At 37.0% G+C, this 26,882-nt stretch overlaps 1 protein-coding gene across 2 annotated transcripts in view; it reads left to right on the top strand.

Annotated features, from left to right (window-relative positions):
* STIM2 (stromal interaction molecule 2) overlaps positions 1-26,882 on the top strand; it is a 71,554-nt gene that overhangs the window by 22,697 nt on the left and 21,975 nt on the right. For both annotated transcript variants that reach the window (XM_039551509.1, XM_039551508.1), the window contains exons 2-3: positions 13,502-13,632; positions 24,347-24,461. In XM_039551509.1, coding sequence (XP_039407443.1) covers positions 13,502-13,632; positions 24,347-24,461 — 246 coding nt within the window. The remainder of the gene's footprint in view (positions 1-13,501; positions 13,633-24,346; positions 24,462-26,882) is intronic.

The following is a 26,882-nucleotide window of genomic DNA, read 5'->3' as shown; positions in this document are numbered from 1 at the left end:
GTTATTGCCCTATTTTCAAGCTCCAGGCTTCTAAAGGCCTACCAATTCTTGACACCCTGTTCTCTTAGCATGCCTTAAATTCCACTGAAACTCATCTCTTTTCATTATGTACAATGCATTGGTTCTAACTGATGTGATGGTAAAAACATACGGATTTTGCCTTTTGCATTTACAGACATTCTTTACTATTGACACAAGAAATGCATGTTGAAAGAAAGTAAAACCTGTGCACCGATAATCCTGTTTGGGATTTGATCAGGATTGTCCAAGAGTTTCTTCAGCCTTGCCTTGTTTCTTCTGTTTGTTATCATTTACTTTATACTTTTGGATGTAAATGTGCTGTGTCAGCAACTTCTTTGCTACAGAGTGCTTCCTAGGAGCATTCTAGGAAAACAGGGTGAGGATACAAGATTTTGTAAATAAGGATGACATTTTTATTTGTATTTGTGAATTGGAGCCCTCAGTATTTGAGGGGAGGGGAAGGAAATGATGATGACAGTTGTTATTGTAGAATCTGCCTTTCAAAAGAGATGATAGGTGCTGATTGAAAAGGGGACCACTAAATGTCGAACTTGTGCTTTGGGCAAGAATGTCACCATTGCAAGAACACATAATTTGGCCACCTCCCAAAAGCTGAGAGAAGTAAATTAGTAGACTTGCTTAAAAGAAAGATTTCAAATTGAAATTCTGACGTGTCTAGATGGAAGACTTTTTCTTCAATGCCTTGACACGTTCTCCTTTAACCGAATCTTAAGAATACCAAATATAAATTTTAAAGAAGAAAGGAAGAACAAATTGAGAACTCAATTGTTACTAAGCTAGTAGGATAGTGGGTCAGTAGCACAGTCTGGTGTAGGCTGTGTGTAATGTTATCATAGGTAAAGGAAGTGAGAAAATAATTCTATGAGACAGTTGTCCTCTTACAATATGGTGAACGTACTAAGCTTTCAATTTGCTGTGATACCGCTTTGAAGTAAACTATTAAAGCCGTGGTTTTCGAAGTTGGGGTCTCTTCTCATGATAGCCTCATCTTTGTCACATATGCAAATACTGCTGTTCTTTGATCTGTCTCCAGCCTGTTTTCTCCAGAGGGAATTTTTAAATAGGAGTGAAATTTTTCTGAGCATATTCTCCTAGTTAGAAAAATTTTGATGCTTTTTTTTTTTTTGATAGTGTTAACCAAGTAAGTTTAAAAACATTTTAGAGGCAATGCTATCTGGCTTTGGTTTGACATTGGTAGTAAAATTTCGCTTGCATGAAGAGAACTTCAGCAACCATTTTAAATGTCAGAAGAGGATTTTTTTTTTAATGTTTCTCTGTTGGCGTGGTAACTGGAAACTTTTTCAAGTGTTACCTTATATGTGTTAATTAAAATTTCAGTAAAGCAATGAATTTAATGAAGGGAGAAAACTATTTCCTTTGTTTTTTAGTAGAGCAACTAGAGAATGTAGCATTTTGTTATGGGCAGTAAGGCATAAATGTGCTACCCATTTTCTGGTATCAACTTTATGCTGATTGTGCTTGGTATTTTTCATAAATACAGAATAGAAAAACACTGTCCCCCTGCCCCCAGCAGATGACTTGGTATAAAAATTGCTTTAAAATTGTTAAAGACAGAAAAAGATTTAAAGCAAAGATTTATAGCCTACAAATCACTGTGTTGGTATAGAAAATATTAAAACATTTATGCTGGTTGATAGATGTGACTGACATGGAATAGTTGTTTTTTGGATGTCAGCTTTGTCAGGTATTGCATTTAGGGCATGAGAATAGACCTTGGAGATAAAGTCTGGAGTATGTATGTTCCTTGTATTTGATTAAACCAAAGTGAAATTACAAAGCAAAATACTATTACCAAACATGCTTCTCAGAGATGTGAATGAAGAACTTCAGATGTATTTTATTGTCTATGAAGGCCATAACCTGGCAACAGGACACACAACAAAACAAGACAGAAACCACAACATATTTGAGAACAATTCTGATTTATTAAACTGGTTTTTTTTTCTACATGTTCTATTTGTAGTGTATTTCTGTGGGAAGCAGAATCACATTTCTTGTGAAATTACCTTCCTGTGCTTTTTGAAAATGGAGTCTAATTGAATGTATTGAAGTAGAATTAATCTTTCATGGTTCTGGTTTATTTTTGTTTATGTTTAATGACAGGCAAATGGCTTTTTTAACTTTAGGAAGTTGCTTCCTCTTTGATATTGAAAATGATGGAGTGCCTGTATGTGTTGATACTTGATGCATTAAGATGAGGTAATGTAGTGGAAACACTTGCCTGTTGCAGTTTGACTTGGTGCCTGTTTTCCTACTACTGTCTGGTGGGGAGAGCAAATAGCAACAGAAGCTTCAGTAATGCTGTGCAAGAGATCCAGCTCCATTTACAGTATGTGTCCAGCAGAGTTTAAAAAACAAATCTAGGATATTATTTTTCATGCTTTAGTATTTTCAAATATGATAGACACAAATCAGTGTTAGTGTTTGAATTCTTACGTGACAAAACTATACACTAAAATGTTATATTTAAATAAATACCGTGTGTAAATGTCATAAAGTACTTGTAATGAATCTCAGAAGTAAAAGTGTCATCATCTGGAAAAAGCATACTGCTCTTCATTTCTTCTTGACTTTTCCCAGTGCATGTCAGGAACATACAATGGGACTTAAATGAGGACTTAAGAGTAGACTATATATCACTTAATGTCATTGGTTACCTTTAAAGATATCTTATATCAATATTCTTTTGCAATTGGTTATAACCTCAATTGTCACAGTCTTAAATTATAAAAGATCTTTATACTTTCTTGCTCTTTCCTTTGAGCTTTCCTTAAGTATGTCTGTTTCGCCTCTTCAGAAAGTGGTCATCTTGTCTGCCAGTAATAAAAATTTTTAAAAGCCCCTAAAGAAAGCAAAACACTCTTAAACACAAACTCATTTGGCTTTGTGTAGCTAAGTGTCATGGTTTGTCAGCTTTGGGACAGATTCTATTATGCTGCTTTTTTTATAGCCTTGTGTATTTAGTTCTTAATGCATGTTCTGGCGCCAAGGTTTTGGAAAAGGGTCAAAAAAAGTGGAGCTTAAATGAAGGCACAACAAAAATTACAGCAGTGTTTGAGGCAGACATGCACTTAGCAGACACCTTGAGCTTGCTGGTGTATGTTTGTAGAGATGTGGTGTCTCTCAAGGTCTGCTGTTTATGATGTGGACTGAGCGCTGCCAAAGTGGGCTATGCCTGGAACTTGTGACTTCTCTGCGCTCATGGGGAGAGCCTTGGAGAAAGGACAAGTTGTGAGCTTACCGGCAGTGGTGTTTGAAACTGTTCTTTCAAGTGCTGTGGATTGTTTTATCTGAGTTTGCTATTACATTATCTCCTCCTATAGTATTGCAAATGTCTGTTTTAGGTTTTATAAGGCCACAAAATACACCCGAAAAAACTTGAAAAAACACTTGATAGCTATTAATTGCAACAAGTTGTCTAGGATGCATCCTTGTCCTATACCTCCTAGTAGTGAAAGCCAGGATCTAAAAAATGAGGTGTAGTTTTCCACTCAAGTAGCACAGATGTTGTTCCATTCCATTTTTTCAGTGTATTGGTCCCCTGCCATGTTGCTGACTGGATTCAGTTGTAGAACGGGGCATGTCAGGACCAGGGCTGAGCAGCAGCACTGTGGCTGTACAGGGCATCTCTCTGCTTCTGCGTGGGCTTCCTCCTCCTCCTCCCCTGCACCTTTGCTGTCAAAGATGTTTGTGCAGGCACATAGAGAACAAATGCAGACAGAATCAGTTTCCTGATCCTTCCTGCAGTGGGACTGTACAAATGCGCTTGTGTTGGTACCAGGAAGGAGTTAGTACAGGGACAGAAACGAATGGCAGGGGCACGAACAATTAGGAATCTTGTTAGCATTAGTCTTTGGCTTATTCTGCCTTAGAGCATATGTGAAATTATTGACTTGGCTCTTTCTCGTATCTCAAATATGCTCAGCCTGTTGGGGAGCAGCTGACAGTGTTTGAAGCTGTACAAGTAGTATTTGGCAAGGTGCGTTGTTCAAGCAAATGTAGTTTCCCTTATTGTTTTCTTCTGTATGCAATGATGTGAGGTTTGTCTAGAGGTGGAATAGTACTACTTTAAAATTGTAAGCAAATTATATCTAACTCTTTATGATGGCAAGAGCCATGTGTTTGTAGTATGAACTTTTTGTTAAACAATCCATCTGAACTAAATCTAACATGATAGAACTTATTCTAGGTTTTGGAGTTCTTGTTTAATTATTGCTGAGTTTCCTTTTTTCAACTCTGAGTGATTCCATTGCATGACTTTATGCACAGACTGTATGCTCAGTGTGTGCTCATTGTGTAAGAGCTGCCTTCTATTTTATTCACCACTTTAACAGCTATGAAGTACATACTGGAAAAGTACACCATTTGCTACTGTTTTTATGGGCCCAGAAATACATTTGTCAGACTGGTATCAGCCAAGATGTATCTAAGATATGTGCAGCTATAGTTTATTTTAACATTCTGATAATTGTACATCTTACTATCTGTGCTAAGTTTGAGCAAGAGCACAATGATAATATGGTATCTCCAGAGATGCGTGAGTATTTAATTCTTTAATTTTTAAAAATTCTTTAGTTTTTTTTTTCTTCTTTATAAGATTGGGTTTTTTAAAAGGCTCTTTAAATCTAATTGACATCAAATAAGCCAAGGTGAACTGACACACCATAAGTAGATTTGTCAGCCTGGTTTATCACTTGGAGAAACTCATCATGAGAAAAATATTTAGCAGCATATTAGTAGGAGCAAAACTGCCAGTTATGCGATCTGGGGTTGGAGTGCTAACAGCAGAGCAGTTCATGTAAACTTCTGGAAGTAGGATAGTCCTTAACTAGCCAGCAATCTGTACTACTAAATTTTCACAAAAGCTAATAGGACTATTTAAAGAAACTGATATTCATACATACTTAAAATTACTGATATGCTGAGCGGGGCTAAAAGGAAGTGTTTCATTATGGTGTTATTAAATAAAATGACTCTATGCATTCAGTACCTTTGTATTTCTGGAAGTATAAGCATAGGCTGGCAAATTTAATACTCAAATGATAGAATCATAACAGATTGTGTATTTTGAAAAGTGCCCTGTTGCTTTATTTTAATCTTCCTATATTGTAAGTACTATGTTACATCTTTTTAATATAGGTTTCAGTTGTATAATTCTGATATGATCTCTTAAAGTATAAATACATCTTGACAACATGTTGTTACAGGAACTGTGAGGGAACTGATGATGCTACAGATGGTGCTTTCAGAGGATTAAATTTGATTCCTTGGTTGGAACAGTTAATAAGATGCGTACAAGATCAGATGGTGTAGAAGAGTGAAGTAATTCAGTAATGCCAGCAATGTCATGCTTACATGCCTGATTCATGGATATAGGATATGATTATGAATCACATGTGAAAACAAATATATCAGAGGAAACACTGACGCGATTAAAACTTCAAGTTTAAAGATATATACATATATATATAATTTTATATGAAAATAATTAATTTGACTTTATTAAACTCCTCTAATTTTAGAAAATTTCAGTTTATATGTCTGAAAGTGTCAGATGGTGTTTAAATTTTAAACCCACATCTGTAAAACTTTCTATGCTTTTTATTACACTTAAAAAAAAAAAAAAGTGCTAAAGTCCTTTTCTCCAGTGCTTCCCCCACCTTCCCCATTTTCAGTCTTAGAAGTTATGAACTACCTTTTCAGTATGAAAAAATCTGTAAGTTTTAAAATATCAGCCATATTATCATGGTTGCTATATTTTGCAGACACTGTCTTCCAAAAAGGAATTTATGCTTCATGCTCCTTCTAGCTTGAGTCATACCTGAAAAGAAATGAGTACACTGAATATTGATTATAGGCTTTCACCAGGTGTCTGGAGATCAGCTTCCAGATCAATGTGTTAATAAGGATGAATTTCTAAGCAGAATCATCAGATATTTGAAAGTCACCTGTATTTAGCACTTTTCTCATTTCCTGATGAAATTTAGAAAGTGGCTTAAATGCTATGTTGCTGCTCTTTCTTAAGAGCTGACAAATTCTTGGGCAGATTATAGTATATAATCAGGGATATACTGCATCTTTTCCAGCTTCCTGCTGTTAGAAAAGGGAGAGAGTTGTTAGAAGAGCAGTAAAGAACCAATCAGACCTAAAATACACAAAAAGCTTGGAAGTGTGTTGTTATATGCTCTTAGATGCGTGTTATGCCTTGTCACCAAGTACATATGAATACAAATCTGTAACTTTTTTCATCAGCTTAATGAATGTTCTCTTGGCCAATGAACTAAAAATTTCACTAAATCCTTTTTCTCAAATAGTTTTAACTTCTAAACATGTATGGAAAACAAGGTTGTCCTTTTTAATTTTGTTTGAGTGAAGGATGTTTATTCCAGGTGAATTCAGGTCATATTTGAAAGTCTGAAAATCTTTTTTTCTTGGAGCTATTATAATATTTTAGGTGTTGATAATCACTATAATGTGCAGAGTACATCATACATTTCTGAAGATGCGTTAAACAGTCCTCACTACCAAATCATGAAAACTGAGATTTACACTACTTTAAGTATTTCCCTTCTTGGTCTTGTACTGATAAATATAAGTAAAGTGAAAGAGACCTCTCTATTTCTGAGAGTAAGTATCAGACATTTGGCATCTTTTTTTACACTGAGTATCCATCCATATGTGTTTGTAGGTTTGTATAGTAAGTATCATAGAAATACAGGTACGGTTAGAAGGAGGGAAAAACAGGATTTTAGGGGCTTGTGTAAGATGCATCTCCCAGTTTCCTCTCGTCCTGCTTTGTTAGGGTTGGCAGGAGTTCCTCTTCTAAATCAGTCTACTTTGACCATTGTATACAATAATTGTCGAACTTCCTCTTCCCTTCAAACTGTGTAATTGCTCAGGGAGGGTGTGGGAAGGAGATGGAAAAGCCATGAATTCATCTTCTTGATTTATAGTTAGTCAGACAGAGCAGTTTGGTAATTTTAATAATTAATTTCCTATCAGTCTAAATGAAGTATTTATACTGGTATTTTTGTCTTGACAGAATAATCCTTGGCATGATTAACATATTCAACCCCCTTTTTGCAACTTCCTTTTAAAACAAGCATTGCTGATTTGGAATAGTTGCTTTTAATGCAGTTATATTAAAGCAAAATTAATTTGCCGTCACATCTAGTTCTCTAGAGAATTTCTGTCATATCTTTTCCTTTGAGTTACCGTTTATCTGAGTACGAAGTTCTTAAATATTTTTCTAAGGTAGTGTGTGATGTTTTGAATGTCTTAACAAGTGATCAGAAAATTAAGTGCCTGCTCTTTGTTTTGAAGCTTTTTATCTAGGAAAGGTTAGAAGAGCTTTAATAAACCTGTCTTAACACTTGATTTTGTTAATAACATTATGTGACTGAATTTCTACTTTAAATAAAGTGATCTCACTGATACTTTTTTTTTCCCCTGTACCTAGAGAATGAAGTTCAGAATTAGACAGCTTTTTTGTGGGTGTGGAGAAAGCAGAGATGATCTAGTGATGATTTAAGAAAAAAATCAAAGCCTTGCTTGCCTCATCAAGTTTCCATGCGGGGGAAAGAATCTAATTGATCTGTATATATGAAAAGATACTGAAATAGCAGAATAAATGAACACTTTTCAATAGTGACAAAATCAGATTTGAATCTCTCATGTGAAAATTGCTTGTTACATATTGAAGTTGTAGTGATTTATTTTAAGGCTGTTTGAAAGGTAATTTTTTACTGAAGGTGTTTAGCGGATTTTAAAAGAATCATGGCAGTTTTCATGGAGCTTATCTGCAAGTAGTTTGGGGCTTTTGTTGATTTTTTTTTTTTTTCTGTTTTTTTTTTTTCTGTTAAACTGCAGTGTTACCAGTCAGTAAGCATTGTACATGTATTCGGAAACAAGTGCTCCAGATACCAGACTTTGCAGTCAGGAGTTTAATTTACGGATTTAATCTACTCCTATTGCATGGGTTGGTAGAAGTTACCTAAATTTCTAATACAGAGCAATGGAAAAGCCTAATGGGAAACTTAACATTTTCAAAATCTTTGGGGACAACAATGTTCTGAATTTCCGTTCTGTTGCACCCCTTCCCCTTGCCATGCTGTCATTAGTATTATTGCATTTTCCTCTTCAGGAACTTCATTTAAGTAACATCAGTGTTGTGGTTAGAAGATAAGGTATTCTACGCTTTTTGTCAAAATTTTGTCTTTTTTTTAAAAATGCTTTTAGTGAAAAGATGTGCTGCAATCATGAACTTTTATTTAAATAATTACAGTGAAAAATAATGTCACAAATTACTTTGTCAAGTTAACTGTTAGATGCTGCTCAGCCTACTTGCCATATGGAGGAGTTTAATTATTAAGAGTAGGAGTGATTTGCTTTGGGGCTTTTAATTGAAAGATTAAAAGAAGCTCACTCTGAGTCTGTGTCTCAAGCATTTGAATATTTTAGTGACACCTTATGTAAGGATTTAAGATAAAAACATGTTTGCCTTTACTTTGAATAGCTATTTTGAACATCAGGTAAAATTCTTGAAAACACTTACTTTTCAATATTTTCATTAATCCCTGTTGTATCTATGACACCCTTATTTGTACTCAGGTCTTCAAAAATTGTTGTTCTCTTAAAGGTTTTTTGCCTCAAAAGGTGTCATTGAATTGATTAAGAAACTGCAGTGTATTAAAGTACATGCAAAACAGAAATGTAAGGAAATAAGAATCCTGGTTAGGTGAAGATTCATTTGGCAGGGGGTTGGAGATATTGTGGACACCTCCCTTTTTGTCTGGAAAATGCAAAGAAATCCACTTCTATCACCATGGCATACTGAAACATAGTTATTTTAAGACAAGAGTATGTACTAGGAAGCTGCTGCTTTATAGTGCCTGCCTTTTCTGTGAGGCTTCCCTTTATCCCAGATGGCTTTTTAGGAATGAGGAATTATAAACCTAGCACAACATGGTACACTTCTGAATTCATCAGTAAAAGGCAGGCATGGAAACCCTGCGGGCTTCCATAGGACTGCCATATGTTATTGTAAAAAAAGTGCTTTTCTTTCTTGGTGAGTGCTGAACATCCTCACAGAACAAAAATGGTGTGTAGTAGTCAGTCTCTTCAAATAACTCCCAACTGCTACACTGCTCTGAGTGAACTCATGGGAAAATTTAAAGGCATTTAAGTTTTAATTTGGAAGTGTCTACTTGATTCCAGGCACTTGCAGAAAATCATGAGGCTACTGTGTGTCCCTGTATTCTTAAAAAGGCTCTTTCAGGCATTGAAAAGTTCCAGACTGGAGCTGTGAACACCTGGTTGGAGTCATTCTTTGAGGCTTGGCACAGCCATAGCTTTTGTGCTCCAGTGTCCATATGCAAAAGGACGTGTGTGAGAGAACTGCAGGCTTATTCCCTGTTTGTTGGTCTGTCAGTCCTTTTTATTCTGAAGTCTGTAACATTTGCAGCTGTTTAGGGAGAAGCAAATGCAAGATGGATGAAAGACTATGAGGTGCATATACCTTTTTGCTTTGGAACCACTTCTGACAGTGTATTCCTAATAAATTTCAGGGGCTTTGCTGAGATGAGTGCTTGAAGATAAGGGCAAAATTAATTTTCCTTACTGGCTTGTGTTGACAACGTCACATTTTAAGTTTAACTTCTGTTGTCTTCAGGAAATGGAATAAAGAGCTGTGAATCTAAAGTTGAGGATAATTTCAAACTGAAACTTTTTTTATAGTCTCACCTTATTTTAGTCTCACTGAAGAAGAGAGGAGTGGGGGGAAAGAAGGGGTAGGGGGAAGGGGTGTGAAGTGTTAGTTTCCCTTTATCTACAAATACAAACTTTTCTTTATCTTGGGTTGGATAACTGTGCTTGGTTCGTTATCAGACTGTCTCCTAAGGGAGACTCCAATGGACTGGTGAAAACGTCCCCCCTTGCCTTAGAGCTGGGAGTCAGTTACTGCCTCAAGGCAGGAGGAAGGTTTGTTTCAAAATCCTCTGCCAAGTTTGTTGAGCCACGAGTCTGACATTTAGTTTTTTAGGAAAAAATTCCTTCCATATTATGACCATTAGTTCTGAAACTTCCTGGCTTCTGAGCAACATGAAAAACTGAGGTATAACATAACTTGTGCCTGGAGTGACATCTGCTGTGCTTTTATCCCTCTTGTCCACCTTCTCTCTTTTGTTTCTTTTGCTAATTCTTCTGTGCTTTTCATTAAAGAAATGCTCAAATTCCAAGGTATTGGCTCACTCCCTGAGTGAATTTATCATCTCTGTTCTTTCCTGTGATCATGATTTTGGACTAAGTGCATTTATGACAACACACCAGACTAGGATGGAGAAATTGGTCTAGATGTTAAATTAGGCTTGTCCTTAAAGTACAAGAGAAGGTTTGGAATCCCAGAACATCTTCAATAGTGTCAATTCAAAGAGGAAAAATTATCAACTAGTCTTATGATTTATTGTGGGGCTTCAGGGCTATATTTATAGTGTTTGCTGTGTCTTGAGACCTTTTCTCTTGGCTTTTGTCTTAGAAACTTTCCAGACATCCAGGTAACTAACCATACTTCATCTAGTATTAATTTGAATTGTTTTTGGCATGCAATTGAGGCAAACTACTGCATGATAGTATATTCTGCAGAACTGCAGATGATTAAATTTCCATCAGCTATTTTTTGGATTAGGTAGGGCTCCATATGTATGCTTGTGAAATGCTTTTCACTTATTCTTTAGGTTGTGGCTTTGTAGTTTGTTTTGAGATTGTTCTCTGAGGAAGGGGATGACCAGTGTTGTCAGTCTGTCAGTCTAAATGCTTAATTTTACCAGATGAAAATAAGCTTGAAAGTAAATATGGATTCTCTCTAGAGTGGGTTAATTTTTATTACAGTTGACATGTGGTCCTACTGTGTTTCTCAGTCCCAAAAAGAGCAATTGGCACTCTATCGGCTCTTAACAGAGAGATCAAGTGTTCTTGGAGCCAGCACATGGGACATTTGAAGCACAAGCAGCCTGTTTATTTCTCTCAAGAAAAGCCATAGCTCTCTAAAGTGCCTTCATGCTTAAATATTCTAAAAAGGTGTATTTAAGATAAGTGCCCTGATTAAGGAACTGATCAACCTCAGTTGTGAGAAAATGTACTCTGAGAAAACCTTTTTAATTTGAAAAACTGGGCTTTCAGCTGAATAAAATTGAAAAACATTTGAGTGGGTGCTTGCAAACTGTGAACACGTGTATCTGAAATTTAATTCCATGGCAGGACAGAATTAAGTACAAATGAAACAAGTTGGATGTGTTTGAGCGATCTGTTTATCTGTTCTGACAATTATACTTTCTTCTAACTTAAAATACAGTGTGGATCAAAACTTGTAATACAAAGATTGTTCTTCTGATATGATTGTATTTAAGTAAAATAATATTTTTTGTTCATGGCCATGGTAATGTAATTATTAGAAGAACTTTGAGGTGATTCATTATTATTGCAAGGGAAATCTTTCAACACCAAGCACCCTGCAATTGCAGGGATAGGTCCTTTAACGCCTCCAATGATAGTAATTTTTTCATTGCAAGGCAAAAATCTAAAGGCTGAGTATTGTGCAAATTAAACCTTTTGTAATAAAACAAAGATGGACAAATAAAATGGATTTTTTTTAAATTTAAAAAAACCCCTACTTCATAAAATATCAGTTGCATTCCAAAGCTGAAAATTATATTGTTTGTGATTGGTCTGGTTTAATATTTAGTAATTAGTAGTAATAATAATAATTAGTATTTTATTAATTAAATATTCAGTAATATTTCATATCTAGTAATTCAGTAACTAATAAATACAGAAATCTGTCTTTGAATTATATGAAATAGTTCTAAAAGCAACACCCCTCTGTTCTCGGACAGCGTCAGTGAAGCGTTCGTTTTTTTTCTGCTGACTTCCGTTTATTTGTTTTCGTTTTTTTTAATTGATACATGGGAACAGATAACAGATTTCTGTTAACTCCTGTATAATAAAACTTAAGTATGAAGTAAGAATGCATTGGCTCATGTCTAGCTGTGGAAACCAGTCCTGTTAATTATGTGTCTGAGATTCCAGCTATGTCATGGTTGTTATCTTTGCACTTCCAGCTTTGTAGCCTTATGGATTCCTTTATCTTGATTTTTAGTTATTTTAAAATTTGTATTAGACAGAGAAGCAGAATCATGCTAATCCAGCTGGTATGAAATCATAAAACAAAAAAAATTATTTTTCACTGAAAACATTTGATTCCTCTCTTTTTCTAGATGTGCTTCCTTTACTTATATAAGCGAGCCTTTTAATAAATTCTATGGCAACATGAAAGCTTAATTCTTTGATAGATTAGAAGAAGCAAAAATTACTCATATGCTCCCTCAATTTTTACTTGCATTCATATGATTTAAGTGTAATGTAACAGTTTATGGAACTAGTCAGTGCATTTTTATAATGGCTATTACAGTGGGAATTCACTACCTTATTGAAGTTCAACTTTGAAAAAATGATTTCTGTATCCTTCTCAACCTTCTGTTCTTTGCTGGTGTTCAGTACATCAGAATTAGTGAGATAGCTGCTATTAGTTAATGCCAAGGTCTATGCAAGGCCAGTGTGATGATGGTTGATCATCATGCATTGCAGAATTTTGGAGCATTTGGCAGGTACCTTGTAGAAGGGAAAGAACACGGATTTAGCAATTTGATGTGCAAGCTGAGCCATCAGATGTGCGCAAATCATGAGCCTTCAGTAATGAATGCAAATGAAAATGTACTATTTTTGACTTGGAATCCTGCTCTACAGTGGCTGCAGTTTGTGATCAGGGTGTACAGAACAAATACGTCATGTACTACTATCAGCTGAATTTTCTTTGCAGTGTGCTTTCTGCTCTTGCAGTCCCTTGAGTATTTTGTGTTCAGTAGTACTACCTATTTAGAATTTGATCTGCAGTGTGATTGCCATCCCTTTGTTATCTGTTTATGAGGCTATGATTGTATGACATGACAATTCTTTTTCTTTTCCTCCGCTGCTCTTTATTTAGTCCAGACTTTCAGAAGGAAGGTTGCGAAATGCGGTGACTTTATTTGCCACTGCACTGACATAAGCTAAAGGTTGATGATAAAAGAAAAAGTGGAGATAGTAAGTTACTGGGATGGCAAAAATAACTGGAAGAATCAAAAACTATTCTGGTCTATTTTTTGGGACTCCTTCCTGGATAAAAAAAAGAGTTGATTTACACACACAAGCCTTTCACATTTTTGGTAAGAATTACCATTTTATGGTTAGATTTGACATCTGTGACCTGGTGATTATATGTAGTGAAGTACATGTACACGATACAGAAATTTAAACCCTTTCTTTTGCTTGGGAACTTTAGATTCTGAGGTGACAGTAAGTAATATTTCTGGTGGTGTTTCTTTTTTTTTTGTCCTCCCCCCTTCAGATCCCTGCAGTTCACTCAGCCCACCGTGCTTTACTGAGGAGGACCGGTTCAGCCTAGAAGCTCTCCGCATGATCCATAAGCAAATGGATGATGACAAAGATGGTGGTATTGAAGTAGATGAAAGTGATGAGGTAGGAGTAAAATAACTTTACTTGTGCTTACATGAAGTCTTTTTTATCCTTTTGTTTTGTCTAGCTGCTCTTTATCTTTCTGCGCTTGAGTAGTTGTTGCTGTTTTTCTTAAGTCAGCCCTTTCCTCAGACAAATATGGAAGGAAAGTCTAATTTCTATATTTGTCTGAAATGGGATGTTACTGTCCATTGTTCTAGCCTGAAGAAAAGTTTTGTGTGACTATGTATAAAAGTTGCTACTTTTACTTTTTTTTTTTACTTTTTTTTTTGGTGTAAGAGGTGGGCAAATGGTGGTAGGTTTAGCTTGCAGTAAGGTTGATGTGATCCATTGCTTAATGTTACAGTTTCTTTGCTCAAAGTTTTCTTGCTTAAGGCATCACTGGGCTATCCTATTTACCTTAGATCTGTTGCAGGCACTTCATGGTGCAAATCAGTACCTGTTACAGACAGCAGACTAGAAGAAAGATTTCTGGTTTTGCTTACATTTACAGGCAAGTAGTAAGAACATCGTACTTACTAATGGTAAATTAAGTCCTACGACCTAAGGAAGGTTATGCAGACCTGCCTGAAGTTTTTGTGTCTGTCCTTGAAAGAGTTTGGTTGGTGGGCTCCTGGTGGACCTGGCAAAGGACTTACCCTTGCATTTACTCAACTTTACCAGTGGGATTCTCAAAATTACTGGGTAGGAATGGAAATGTCTATGTAGTTTCATTGTGCTTGCTTATTTCGCTTTCTGGCCATTGTTAGGCACACGCTTGAGAACCCAGGGGGAGTGAAGATGTCCCCTAAAAATGAGGGTATTGTCACATGGTTCTGACACCCATTCTCACTGTAGATGAATGTGAGAAGAATCTAGCCCTGTTTTGTCATCCTTTTTTGTAACATTTAGGGGAAGATTGTTCTCCCTGAATAAGTTATGAATTATCATTGTCAAATTTAATGTGATGCTACTTACTTTTCTGTGTGCCTATGTGCAAACAGCATCAACAGGCCCCATCCAACCTGACTCTGAACTCTTCCAGGGACTGCGTCATCCACAACGCCTCTGCGCAACCTGTTCCAGTGCCTCTCTACCCTCCGAGTAAAGAATTTGTTCCTAACATGTAGTCTAAATCTCTCCTGTTTTAGTTTAAAACCATTCTCCCTTGTCCGGTCACTATCTGTCTGTGTAAAAAGTTGCTCCCCCTCTTTTTTATATCCCTCCTATATGTACTGAAGGTTGCAATAGTATCTTCCTGGAACGTTCTCCAGGCTGAACAGCCCAGCTCTCTCAGCCTGTCTTCATAAGAGAGGTGCTCCAGTATTCTGATCATCTTGGTTGCCTTTACTTGTTCTGACAGGTCAATATCTTTCTTGTGCTGAGGAGCTGGAGGCAGCACTCCAGGTGGAATCTCACAAGAGCAGAGTAGACCCTCTGGCCACTCCTCTTTGAGTGTAGCCCAGGATGCAGCTGACTTGCTGGCCTGTGAGCGCACACTGTTGGCTTATATCCAGCTTTTCATCCACCAGCACCCCCAAGTCCTTGTTGGTAGGGCTGCTCTCAGTGACTTCTCTGAGTCTGTGCTCATGTCTTGGATTGCTCCAATGCAGGTACAACACCTTGCACTTGGACTTCATGAGGTTCTCATGGCCCATTTCTTAGGTTTGTCCAGATCCCTCTGGATAACCTCCCTTCCTTCTGTTAGTTCAACTGTGCTGTTCAGTTTCGTGTCATCTGCAAACTTGCTGAGGGTGCACTTGATCTCACTGTTGTTGATGTAGGTATCAAAGAGCCCCTGTCCCGAGAGAGCCCTGATGGGCGCCACTCATCACTGGCCTCCACCTGGACATAGAACAATTGACAGCTGTCTGGCTGTGTCTGTTCAGCCAGTTCCTTATCCACTGAATGGTCCACCCTTCTAATCCATCTTTCTCCAATCTGGGGATAAGGATGTTATGTGGGGCTGTGTCAAAGGCCTTTCAGTGGTCTAGGTAGATGACGTTTGTTTGGTCTTCCCTCATCACCTGCTGCAATCACTCCCATCATAGAAGGCCACCAGATCAGTCAGACACCATTTGTCCTTAGTAAAGCCATGCTGGATTGTCTCAGATCACCTCATCGTATGTGCCTTACCATTGCTTCCACAAGGATCTGTGCCATGATCTTCCAAAACACAGAGGTGAGGCTCACTGGTCTCTAGGTTCTCAGGTCTTCGTTTCTTCTCTTTTTCAATAGGAGGGACGTTTCCTTTTTCCCAATCACTAGAGACTTCACCTGACTGCCAGGAGTTTTCAAAAATAATGCATATAGGCTACTTTTGTTATTGCAGAATGTTTGGGACAGTCACAGTCCAGTCTGCAAATTGAAACATTAGTGATGGAGTGTGAGCTTCCTGAGGAACTTCCCAGCACTTTGATTATTTCTCTTGATTTGTACTGCATTTTTTATACATGGAAGTCGAGAAAGTTAAAAGAAAATACTGAAATATTTATACATTGGAAACATTTTATTAGTATTCAGAAGATTTTTCCTGGTTTCCAGTGGACCGTCTTTATATCTGACCTTAAGTTTCTTCCTGTTCCAGAGGAAGCAACAGAAGCTACTCTAAAAACCTGTTTAAATGGCTGAAATTATAATAGTTGATGAGGCATGCTGTTCAGCTGGGGTAATTAGAGATGAGTGAAACTGTATGTTCAAACTACACATTGTGCATAAAATAAGATGACTTAATTGTAGCCCTTGTTTCTGCTAGTTCATTTTTAATTATTGAAGAAATATTTAATAACCCACTCCCTGCAAATTAGCGCTTTTCTACATATAATTTCCATGCAAATCAGTGATGAATATGTATTTGCATGGAGTGCTTTCTTCTAAGACATTAAACGCAAACCTGAAATTAATGAGAAATACAGTTTAATTGCAAGTTCAGCTAGTAACCTCCATGTTTTTCTTGTAGTGCTTTTACTAGATCTGTACCATAATTTTAAAAGGTCTACATTTACTCAACATAGTTACATAGTTACCTGATTACAGTAGGTCTGAATATGTACTAAATATGTCCTATTTATATTTCAGAACCAGATTTTTTTTTGTTCTGTCACAGTGGGTAATGCTGCTTATCTTGATTAAGATTGAGAACTGATAATTAAAAAACCCACTTTATTAGAAGTAAAGCTTACCTGAAATACAGGGATTTTACTTAACAGCAGGGAATGGATTTTCTGTTTTATGCTGCATGGTTTTTACTTGCAAGCCTCCTGAAGAGCAGCATATTGAGTATGTTGATCAGATGTTCATTAGCTTTTTATTTGGCAGGAAGAATGTTACAAAGTAGAATAACTTTCTGCTGTTTAACCAGCACTACAACGGTGTTACAAGGGTATATTTACACCAAGGAAGGAAATTATTGTTAATAAGTTATTTTGAGACAGGAAGGTAAAAAGAGCTAAAGATGTTGAACTATTTATTTTAACTATTTTAATTTGCTAGTCCAGTTAACTCCCAACAGTGATTCCAGACATTTCATCTGCATGTGGTTTATTTTTTCCTAGTGTTTTCATGCCCTCATTTAGGTTGTAGCTCGTTTCTCCTCTGTAAAATGAAGGCCCACATAAAACTGTTCTGTAAAGGAGTTTTTCTAGGATATTAGAAAATTTGAACTAAGATATTTCTTATTTCCTCAAAAATTGTCTGATACTGAAAGACCTTTGGATGTACTTTGTACGGACTGGAAAGAAACTTGTATTTGACCTTGATAAAATTGATGTGCAGAAACCTGATCTAAGTTTTTACTATGGGATTTAATAGTCAGCAAAACATGAGGGGTTTTGTTCAAGTCTTCTAAGGAAGTTAGAGGGGCTCTAGTCTGAGCATGGAGTAGTTGGTTTTTTTCCTTATTATTTGGTATGGTACCGCAGAGAAAAGGAAGAAGGAAGGAAAAAAACCCGTATGCTTATTATAAGGGCAGGCTAATACAAATTTTCCTATCAGACCTAGATGCTGATATTATTTCTTTATATGTCAAGGATTGCAATTGTTTAAGCTGGTTTCAAGAGGTCGGCTGTAAACAGGTAGCTGAAAGGGAGAACATAGTATTACTGACTGAGGTTTTAGTCGTGTTGTGGGAGGCTATCTGCCTCAGGAAGCATCTGATGCACCATGGGAACGTGTTTTGTTTTAATGATGAGACATAAGCAATAAAACAGACTTATCACATGTTGACTATTTACATTGGTTTTTCCTGTTTATAAAGAACTTCCATATGTAGGTCCTACATCCAGTCATTTCCTCAAGGAATCTCTCTGCAGTACTAGAATAAGCTGATGTTTTTGAAATATTAGTAATTTACTGTGTTGTTATTATTATTAGTAACTTAATGTCTCACCAAGCTAAAGGCACAAATGTACAGTTTTGCATGGAATCTCTGGGTAGATCACTTCATATTTTGTTTAAGTTTTTTTAGGGAGTGAACTGGACTTGTTACTTAATAAAAAAACCCCAAACTGAGCAAGCCCCATAGAAAACCACCAACGCCCTACCCCATGCTGTCCCCTACAACAACAACAACAGAAAAAACAAACAAAAAAAAAAGAAAAAAGAAAAACAAAGAAGAGAGACATAAAAGTACAGTAAGGAGAATAAGAGACTGCAGCATTGAAAGCATCAGAGAATAGCTTTTAGCAGTGGCAGGATGGTCAAAGAAGTTGGAACCTCAAAGATGATATGCCGAAGTGCCTGACTTAAAAATATTGTCTGGAGGCAAGAATCAAATAGAATCTAACTTAAGTGGCCTAAGCCAGGGAAGATGATTTTGTTCTATACAGCAATTAAAGCAGGAATAGTAGCTAGCATGATCTGGAATAGTCATAGTATTATAGCACTTTGGCTGTAGGAAGTTTGACAGGGATAGGGTTCATTCTGTTCTCTGGAAATATACTCTCAGCAAGATGTTGAATGTCCTTTCGAGTTCCCTTAGTATTTTGTTTTTGTTCTTGTCATTTATGTAATAAAAGTCCTTAAACTGGAGTTCATATTTCTGTAAACAACTTAATATTTTGATGACAGCTGTTTAGACAAAATTCTGCATGTGGAAAAATATGTGCTGCAGTGGTTCAGAAACTGAAGACATTATAACTATTTTGTCATGACACTGGGATGGCTCCTGAGTGTGTTTTACATCTCACTGTGCAAGACATTCTGTTACAAACATCAATCTTTCAAACAAGGATTTTGAGCTTCCTAACTAGTGCAGCAAACATTTCCCCCCAAAGCTATTGGATTACTTTGAATTCCTTAATTTGTTGTGGCTCTCTTAATAGGGGTCTTCTATAATTTTTTTTTTTTTTTGCACTCAACTGCTAATATATTTGTCCCCAGGCAGAATGTGTTTTAGCCTCCTGAAGTTTTGTAAGCAACTGAATATGTCTAGTCAGTTTGTTTTTTCAGAGCAGGATGAGGAGCCAGGTCTTGTGTGAAAACATTGATGGTGTTAGTTCACATCTGTGCCTGTGCAAAGAAGCCCTGTAGAGAAATGCATGTGTTATCATGGGTACAGTTGCGTAGAAACCTGTTCCAACGTGGTTTGGACTAGACCTACCTCACACTTTGCCTCCTTGGAGGTACTTAAGCTAATATGTAGCTGTCTGCACCTCTTTATTTAGTCCTGCTACAATGAAATGATCCCTTGACTGAAATTCTATCTTGACTTTGAAGAGATTGCAAAGTTTACTTTGCAGCAGATAGCTACAGTTTTGTTTTGAGCTGCAGTAATCTTTTTTCAATAGAATGTGTAGGTTACTTAAGATATACTTGGTAACAGTTTCCTGGCCTACATTTTTCTAGCTATGTTTTGTTATTAATTTTGTTAATAATATTATTAAATATGTTTTCTTATTTTACTTCATAGCATTTCTGTAGGGTAGGCAATCATACCTGAATCCTAGTAAGTTGCCTTTTAAGAGCACATTTGCCATCATAATTTAGTCAGTACATGTGACATTGTAATAGCTGCAACAAGTGTTGTAGCAACAGATGCAGGGAAATGTACTAAGAGGATGTCTCATAGTGACTGGCTTTATCTGAAGGGTTATAGGAAATCTGAAGTTGTAACTTTTGCAGGTTTCCCTTTGAAGGAATAAAACCAAAGGAAATAACACTGTTTGAGGAATAGATGCTCAAGGGAGAGAATAATACCTAGCCAGAAGATGTTACTAATTGCTCTTGAAGTAAACTTGTCAGTTAAAGGGTCTATTTTAAGTTGATGAAACTGAAAATCATAAACTTGAGCCTTCACCCAGAACAAAATATAAATAGCATGAGAGTGCTTCCTGCTGCAGTTAGTGAGTGTGGTTAATTTTACTTTTCCAGTAGCATTCTCAAAAGTATGCAATTGCTTGTTTGCCCTGCAAGCGTGTCTTGCAGCATTGATGTTTTAACTTTTTAAATTGTTGTATTTGGGTTTAGTTTGCAAGTTCTCTCTCCAGTACCAGTCAAACCGGTATTGGATTTTGGGGGAGGTCTTTTATTTATTTATTTATTTATTTATTTTGGTAGTCTCTCTTCGGGTTGGTCTTTGGTCATTAGTTGACTGGATTTTGGTGAAAGTTACAGTACTAAAGCCTTTCTGAAGAGGAAGGAAGGTGGGGGTGTACCTGATCCTGGGACTTTTCCAGGGCTCCCCAAGTCCTGTCCCCTCCAGGCAGGAGAAGGTTTCCTTTGGAGTTATTGCACTGCTGAACCTTGGACTTTGGGATGTTAATCTTTGTAGAGGTGCAGATATTATAGGACTCTTGGGATCAAAACTGTAGTTTCAATGTCTAGGTGTGGTTGTTTTTTTATTCTCTACTTGTTTTTGAAGTAATTACTTTGACAAATGGTTATTTTTGTTTCATACAGATTTTTAGGTAACGTATCTTCTGCTTTCTTGGTTTCAGCTTTGTAGTCTTAAAAGAACTTCTCCTTCCTGAGTAATTATGTTGGCTAAGATAATCCTTAGATGTATTTTTCTTAGAGCTTATTCTTTTAACCTCCCATTTAGAGTTATTTTTGTAACCTTTTCTTTGTATACTTAATGACCAGGGCAACAGAAGAGAGATTAGCTGCCATGACAAGGAACAGAAAAATCCTCTTTTTAACTAGAGTCGTTCTGTTTTTCTGTCTTTCTTCAATTTAGGTCTCAGTTCTTTTTCTTAAAGAAGCACTTCCATATTAGACCACTTTTGAAACAAAAAGAAAGATGTTCGATGTTGTTATGTCCTCTTCATTGGTGAATGCACTTATTCCTTGAAACACGATGACCTCTTTCCAGCTGTGTGCACTGTAACTTTAGTGTTGTGGCCTTGCGGTGTTGGAGAACCTCTCTGAGGAAGTCATCGTGGTTATTTTCACAGGACCTGGGAGCAATATGGGTAGTTCAGAACAGAAGAGGGGTTTTTCACTTGGAAGAAGTTCTCATAGATCTACTACCTCTGCCCCAGAGGAGTAACTGTACTGGCTACTAACTGCAGGCTGCTTTCCAGTTTATGTGTTGCCACTCGCTTTTCAAAAAGGCACGTAGTCAAATATTCGAATCGGTGTCTCGGTATACACCGGGTGCACTCTCAGCCTTTCTCCCGGGAAATCTCGTGTGCGGACTTGGATCCGCGCTTCCCGTGCCGCTGTTGGGCCCCCTGCGCCCTCTGCGGGCGGCGCGCCGGAACTGCAGGAGGAGCTGCTGATGCGTGTGCTGAGGAACCCGCGCTGCGTCCCGGTGTTAAATCGGGATGCTTTCCTGCGGGTCCTGGTCGTGCTGAGTCTGGGGACAGGTGTAACCCGTTGAAGCTTTTTGTTTATCAGTTGGCGTCTTCCTTCTTTCTTTACTTCTAACCATGTGAGTAGTATTGTTAACAGCACTTCAGATTTTCCTTGACAGCACTTGAAACTCAGCAGAAGTTTCATCTTTCGGTATTTTACAGCCTTTACTGACAACTATCAGTAAAGGTAGCAAGTTTGTACAAACAAAAGTGGCCTGACCTTTAGCTTAGAAGATGCAAAATTGGCTCAAGCCTCTATATACAACATATTCTGTCCCTCTTCAGAAACTTGATCACCCTGCAACACTTGTTTTGAAAAAAAATGTCCATGCCCAACATTAGGATTCTCCAAGGGCAGTGCATCATCAGTCACTAGAAAGTTGAAGAGTGAGTGCTAGCATTTACCTTAACCCCCATGTGAAAAGAGATAATCTTTACAGAGAGGGACATATAATACATGTTTTTGCCGTACTTTTAGTGAGCTTTTTGCAAGTTCCCGAAAGATACACTGGGGGTGTCAGTTGATAGTAGATACTTGCAGTCTGGAGGGAAAAGGTAAGGTGAGAAAACATCAGTTCTTTCCTGCTGTTCCATCTGTAAGACTGGGCTATAATCTGGAAAGGCTTAGAGACATTAGTGGATAAGAAAATTATTTTGTTTTTCTTGTTGTTTAGTTACCACTGTTCAGTGTCGACTTTATAAACATGGAGTGGGAATGAGTAAGATAATCCATCTTTCATTGCATGTTGTGTGACAGTTGTAGAATTTGCCAGCTTCATGGTAGTATTGCCAATATGGGAAGTATTCATAGTTCCCACTTGGGTGATGGAATATGCAACAGATATTTTTGTATTTGCATACAGTTACAGGATACAGTCCTGTGTTTATTAAACCTTTTTACTGCTGCTGATCCATGGTTTTTCAGAAGTTCTGTAACTGCTTTTGCCCCAACAGGCTGCTATTTTCAGTTCTCATATATTTCATAAGTTTCTCATGTATTTTTCATGTATATGCATGTGTGTGCATATATATATATATTTATATATATATCTCAATTTATGTCATTCTTATATACATGGGGAAGAGGAGTTAAAAATGCTTATGCAGTTTGTATGGGCTAAATGGAGCTATTTTAGGAATCAAAAAGCTTTACAAAGCTAATGTCTGACAATCAGAAAAAGTTTTGAAGTAATAGATAAATAAGAGAGGATTTGCATCCAATCAGTATTTGGACACTATGGCTCTGGGTTCGTTTAAGGAAGGCAGCTAGTATTTTATCCCAAGTCCATCAATTAGAGGAGAAACTTGAATCCATTCACGTAGTTTGAGATTCCCTTACATTCTAGTAAAAAGATTTTAGTTAGGGAGAATTGGTAAATGTTAGCTTTTGCTTGCATGTTTCTGCTATTGTATTCTGTCTCTTTTTATTAAGAGTTAATAATACTGTTTAATGCTGGCTACTTTTCAGTATCTCCGGCAGTTTCTGAATAGTATAATCTCTAGATTTGTTAGAAATTGAGCTTTTGTTAGAAATGGAGCCTTTGCAGAATGCTCTGCACTTAAATTATTACCTGGACTGAATTTTAAGAATTGAGCTCTTCCGCAGTGCATCACTAGCTTGGCTTTCTTCCTCACCTCCCTTGAAGTGGTGATGACATATAATCAGCCATATAAAAGAGTTTTTTGACTTAGTTGTCATGGCTGTTTGTAGCTGGTTTTGTTTGAGCAGCTTTATCCTTCAGGAACAGAAGAAAGCAAACTATCTACTGTGGAAGATTACTTAGTTTTCTGGTACTGTTAGTACCAGCTACTAGTTTTCTGATACTAATACTAAAGTCTTCACCCACAGAGACTGTTCATACAATGCTTTCAGGGACTGATACTTATGGAAGGTTTCCACTATTAATGGGAGGTGGCTTGCTAACCAGTATTCCAACTTTTTGAGGCCCGTATGAAATAAAAAATAGAATGGGTTTTACAGTTCCATGGCTTTTCTTGGGTATGTATTTGGAGAACTGTTTGTAGTGACTAGTGGAATACTGATACAATGCTGCCATCAGAAAATTTTATCATAGAATCATGGAATGGTTTGGGTTGGGGGGGACCTTAAAGGTCACCCAGTTCCAATTTCCCTGTTGTAGGCAGGGACACCTTCCACTGGATCAGGCTGTTCAGAGCCCCATCCAACCTGGCCTTGAACACTGCCAGGGATGAGGCATTTACAGCTTCTCCGCACAACCTGTGCCAGTGCCTCACCACCCACTCTGTATGTCATGATTGCATGATCTTCCTTTTTATCTGTTTGCTAAAAGGCTTCCTATTAATTACTGAAAATGAAGCAGCTTTATGTAATGCTTCTGTGCTTGGAGCGTAACCACTGAGGAATGATTAACAAGCAGAAAATTGGCCCTCAGATGACTTCTGTTTTTCAATTTGATGAATAGAAGTCAAATTTTTGTTGTCTAATCAAAAGACTTTAATACTACTTAGTAAACAGCTTACTCTCATCCCTCAGGCAGTTGCATTTAACTGGTATAGCAGGATTCAGGCATTACTCATCCACAAATGACTGGCACACTTTCAAATCTTACATGGTCTTATTTCCAAGGAGGTGAAGTTGGTTAAATGTCATCAGAATAGAGAAATATGCAGTATGAATGTGTGGTGCATTCCTGTAATCACTAAATCTAAGGCATCCTAATAATGTTAAACTTAGTATACTAGAAACTGCATCATCAGTTTTTCTAGGATTTAATAATTGTGAAAAACAAATCTTGTAAGAGTGTTTAACTTGCCTTCTGAGTCTTTGATGGAGAAAACTCAATCAATTCTCTGCTGCTTGCATGGGGAAGCAATAGCAAAGACTCTATCTGATTTCTGTGTAGTTTCTCTTCAGAAATTGTCATTTCGGCATTTAAGATGATGTTTTTTTCCCTTTTCTTCAGTTTCTAAGGGAAGATATGCAATACAAGGATGCCTCTAATAAACATAGTCACCTGCACCGAGAAGACAAACATATCACCATTGAGGATCTGTGGAAACGCTGGAAGACATCTGAAGGTAGGTAAAGAAGTATAGCTAAAAATGATGGTGGTTATTAACATAGATATAATTCAACAGTTTTTCCACCAAGTATAGAGTAGTGAATGAAGGACCTCTTGAAGCATCTTCATGAATCTGTTTCAACACTGTTATTTATAGACACAAATAAACCTGACTAAAAACTCATTTAGTCCAGCTAGAGATAATTTCCTCCTCATGTGTTTGGTATATTGCGAGTAAATTAAGATATCTTACGTGCTCATCTGTATGAGGTTCTAGTTTATCAAGGTGACTGGTGCAAGTGCTGAGTTCCAGATTAGCATGTTTTTAATTTAATAAACCCTGAGGGTTTCTCTCAAGCTATTTTAAAATATCTTTATGTTGTATTAAGTGGAAAATTCAATGCTCTTTGATTTAAATTTTATTTGAGCTACAAAGATCTAGAATTCTTAGTCCAAAGCGTTTTTGAAAATCTTCTTAAACTTGGGATACAGTAAAAGGTACTGATAAGCCAACACCACCAGCCCTCCCTCACCCTGATTTAAATGAAATAAGTAAGTTGAGCCAACTATTCCAAGTATCAAAGGAGTATTTAATCAACAGTACAGTGTTCACTGCCAAATATGTCCCAGGATACAGTGATTAAAAAAGAGATCTGCAATGTTAGAATTGTTAGGAGAAAAATACTTAAGTTCCCCACCCCAACTCTCCTTCCAAAGGTGTTGTCCTGGTTCCAGCCAGGACAGGATTAATTTTTAGCAGTAGCCAGGAGGGAGCATAGCTAAGGCCTGAGTGTTATTCTATGCCACCTCACATCATGGCTGGGACCCCAGGAAAGGGAGTCCCTCTCTCTCTTCTGGGGAGAAGAGGTTCATTCTGGTCAAGAGACATGGGCAACATACGGGTCTGGTATTTGTTTATTGTCAGGGGCTTTCCATATGAGTAGTTTAATTTTTCTTATACCTTTTGTTATTGTATTGTTGCTGTTATTGTTCGTTTCCTTACCTCATTGCTGTTTCCAGTAAATCGTTCCTATCTCAACCTGTGATCTTTGACCTTTGTGCCTCCAGTTGGAGCGGGAGGGGAAATGGCACACATGTTTTTAGAAGGAGCACTAAATTTGAAAATACCATTCCTAAACCATGACATGTTCTAATGGCAACCATAGAGAGATCTAAAACTTGGTATGGGTCAAACAATTGAAAGTAGGAACAAGAGAGGAATGAAACCAGGAACATGCCATTGGTTCATTCTGCTAATGTAGGAAGTCACTTAAGGGCATTCTCATGGAATGCATGAAGTGTTTGGTATGTAGTAAATATCTGTTTTAATCAGCAATTTTTAGCCTCATCTCTTCAAATATTCTTTAAATAGTTATTCACTTAAGATCTTGTTCCCTGAAAGTATTGCAACTAAATTATCAGAAAAAATTGTCTCATAATTGTTGGTCTAAGTCATGAGTAACTCTTCAAAAATTTAGGCTATAGTGATACTAGAAGTATAGTTTGTCTGTTGTGTATATCTTTATTCCAGTTTTCTTGAATGTAGTGAGTAGGGTGAGTAAGACTCAAAAGACTTTGAGACGAAATGTCTCATCTCACTGTGTGTTCTTATAGTGGCTTTACTTGTGCATCCTGCTGAGAGAACTAAAGTTGCACCACAGGGAGACCTTGAGAATGAGACTCCCCAGCAGTGTTAACAGTGGTCTGGTGACTGTTAGAAAGCATGATGCCCCTCAGAAAATGAACTACTTTAATTTGATTTTAGGTAACATGGAAAATGTTACCATCCCTTCCTATATGTTTTAGGAATTTTGATTTATTTGTTTCTTATGTGCCACTAGTTTATAGCAATTTGAGAACATTAAACAAGAGGATGGAAGGTACTCTAAATGACAGTATTGGTAATTTGAGACCTTTAAGCAATCTGTTGAGGTATCTGTGTGAGAATTACAAACTCTAGTGCTCTTGACAGTATACACAGAAACATCTTCTGGATCTACTTCTGTGTAGTTTATGCTGAGTAGAATTTGCCCATTCTTTGGCATAAAGCTTGATTTATGTGAATGTTTTTCTTAAATATTTGTCGAATAGCTTAAAGGTGTTCTCTGTTTAACATATTGTGGTGCAAGACAGATAAGATTTGAGAGAAGAAAGAGAAAACATGCCATTGCTGTTTGATATTTCCATTTAGGATTAAGGAAAATAGAGGTTGCTTTTAAATAATTGATTGAGAAGGATTTTATACACTGAATGTAACACTGAGGATTGACTGCATTCAAAGCTCTAAAAATTGTCTAATAAAAGAAGGGGCTTGAGAATATTGCTTTTTAGTATTTCTGGCACTGGGCAGGCTTTTGGTGTCCCTGCCTGGTGCAGAATCCTTAAGGCATAGTCTAGGCTGGTGCAAATTAAAGGAAGTTCAAGGCTGTTACTATAC

The sequence above is a fragment of the Corvus cornix genome, chromosome 4, assembly GCF_000738735.6.
Source record: "Corvus cornix cornix isolate S_Up_H32 chromosome 4, ASM73873v5, whole genome shotgun sequence".
In the NCBI taxonomy this organism is placed as follows: domain Eukaryota; kingdom Metazoa; phylum Chordata; class Aves; order Passeriformes; family Corvidae; genus Corvus; species Corvus cornix.
The sequence above is the reverse complement of the archived record's forward strand: the minus strand, read 5'-3'. Positions and strand labels throughout refer to the sequence as shown.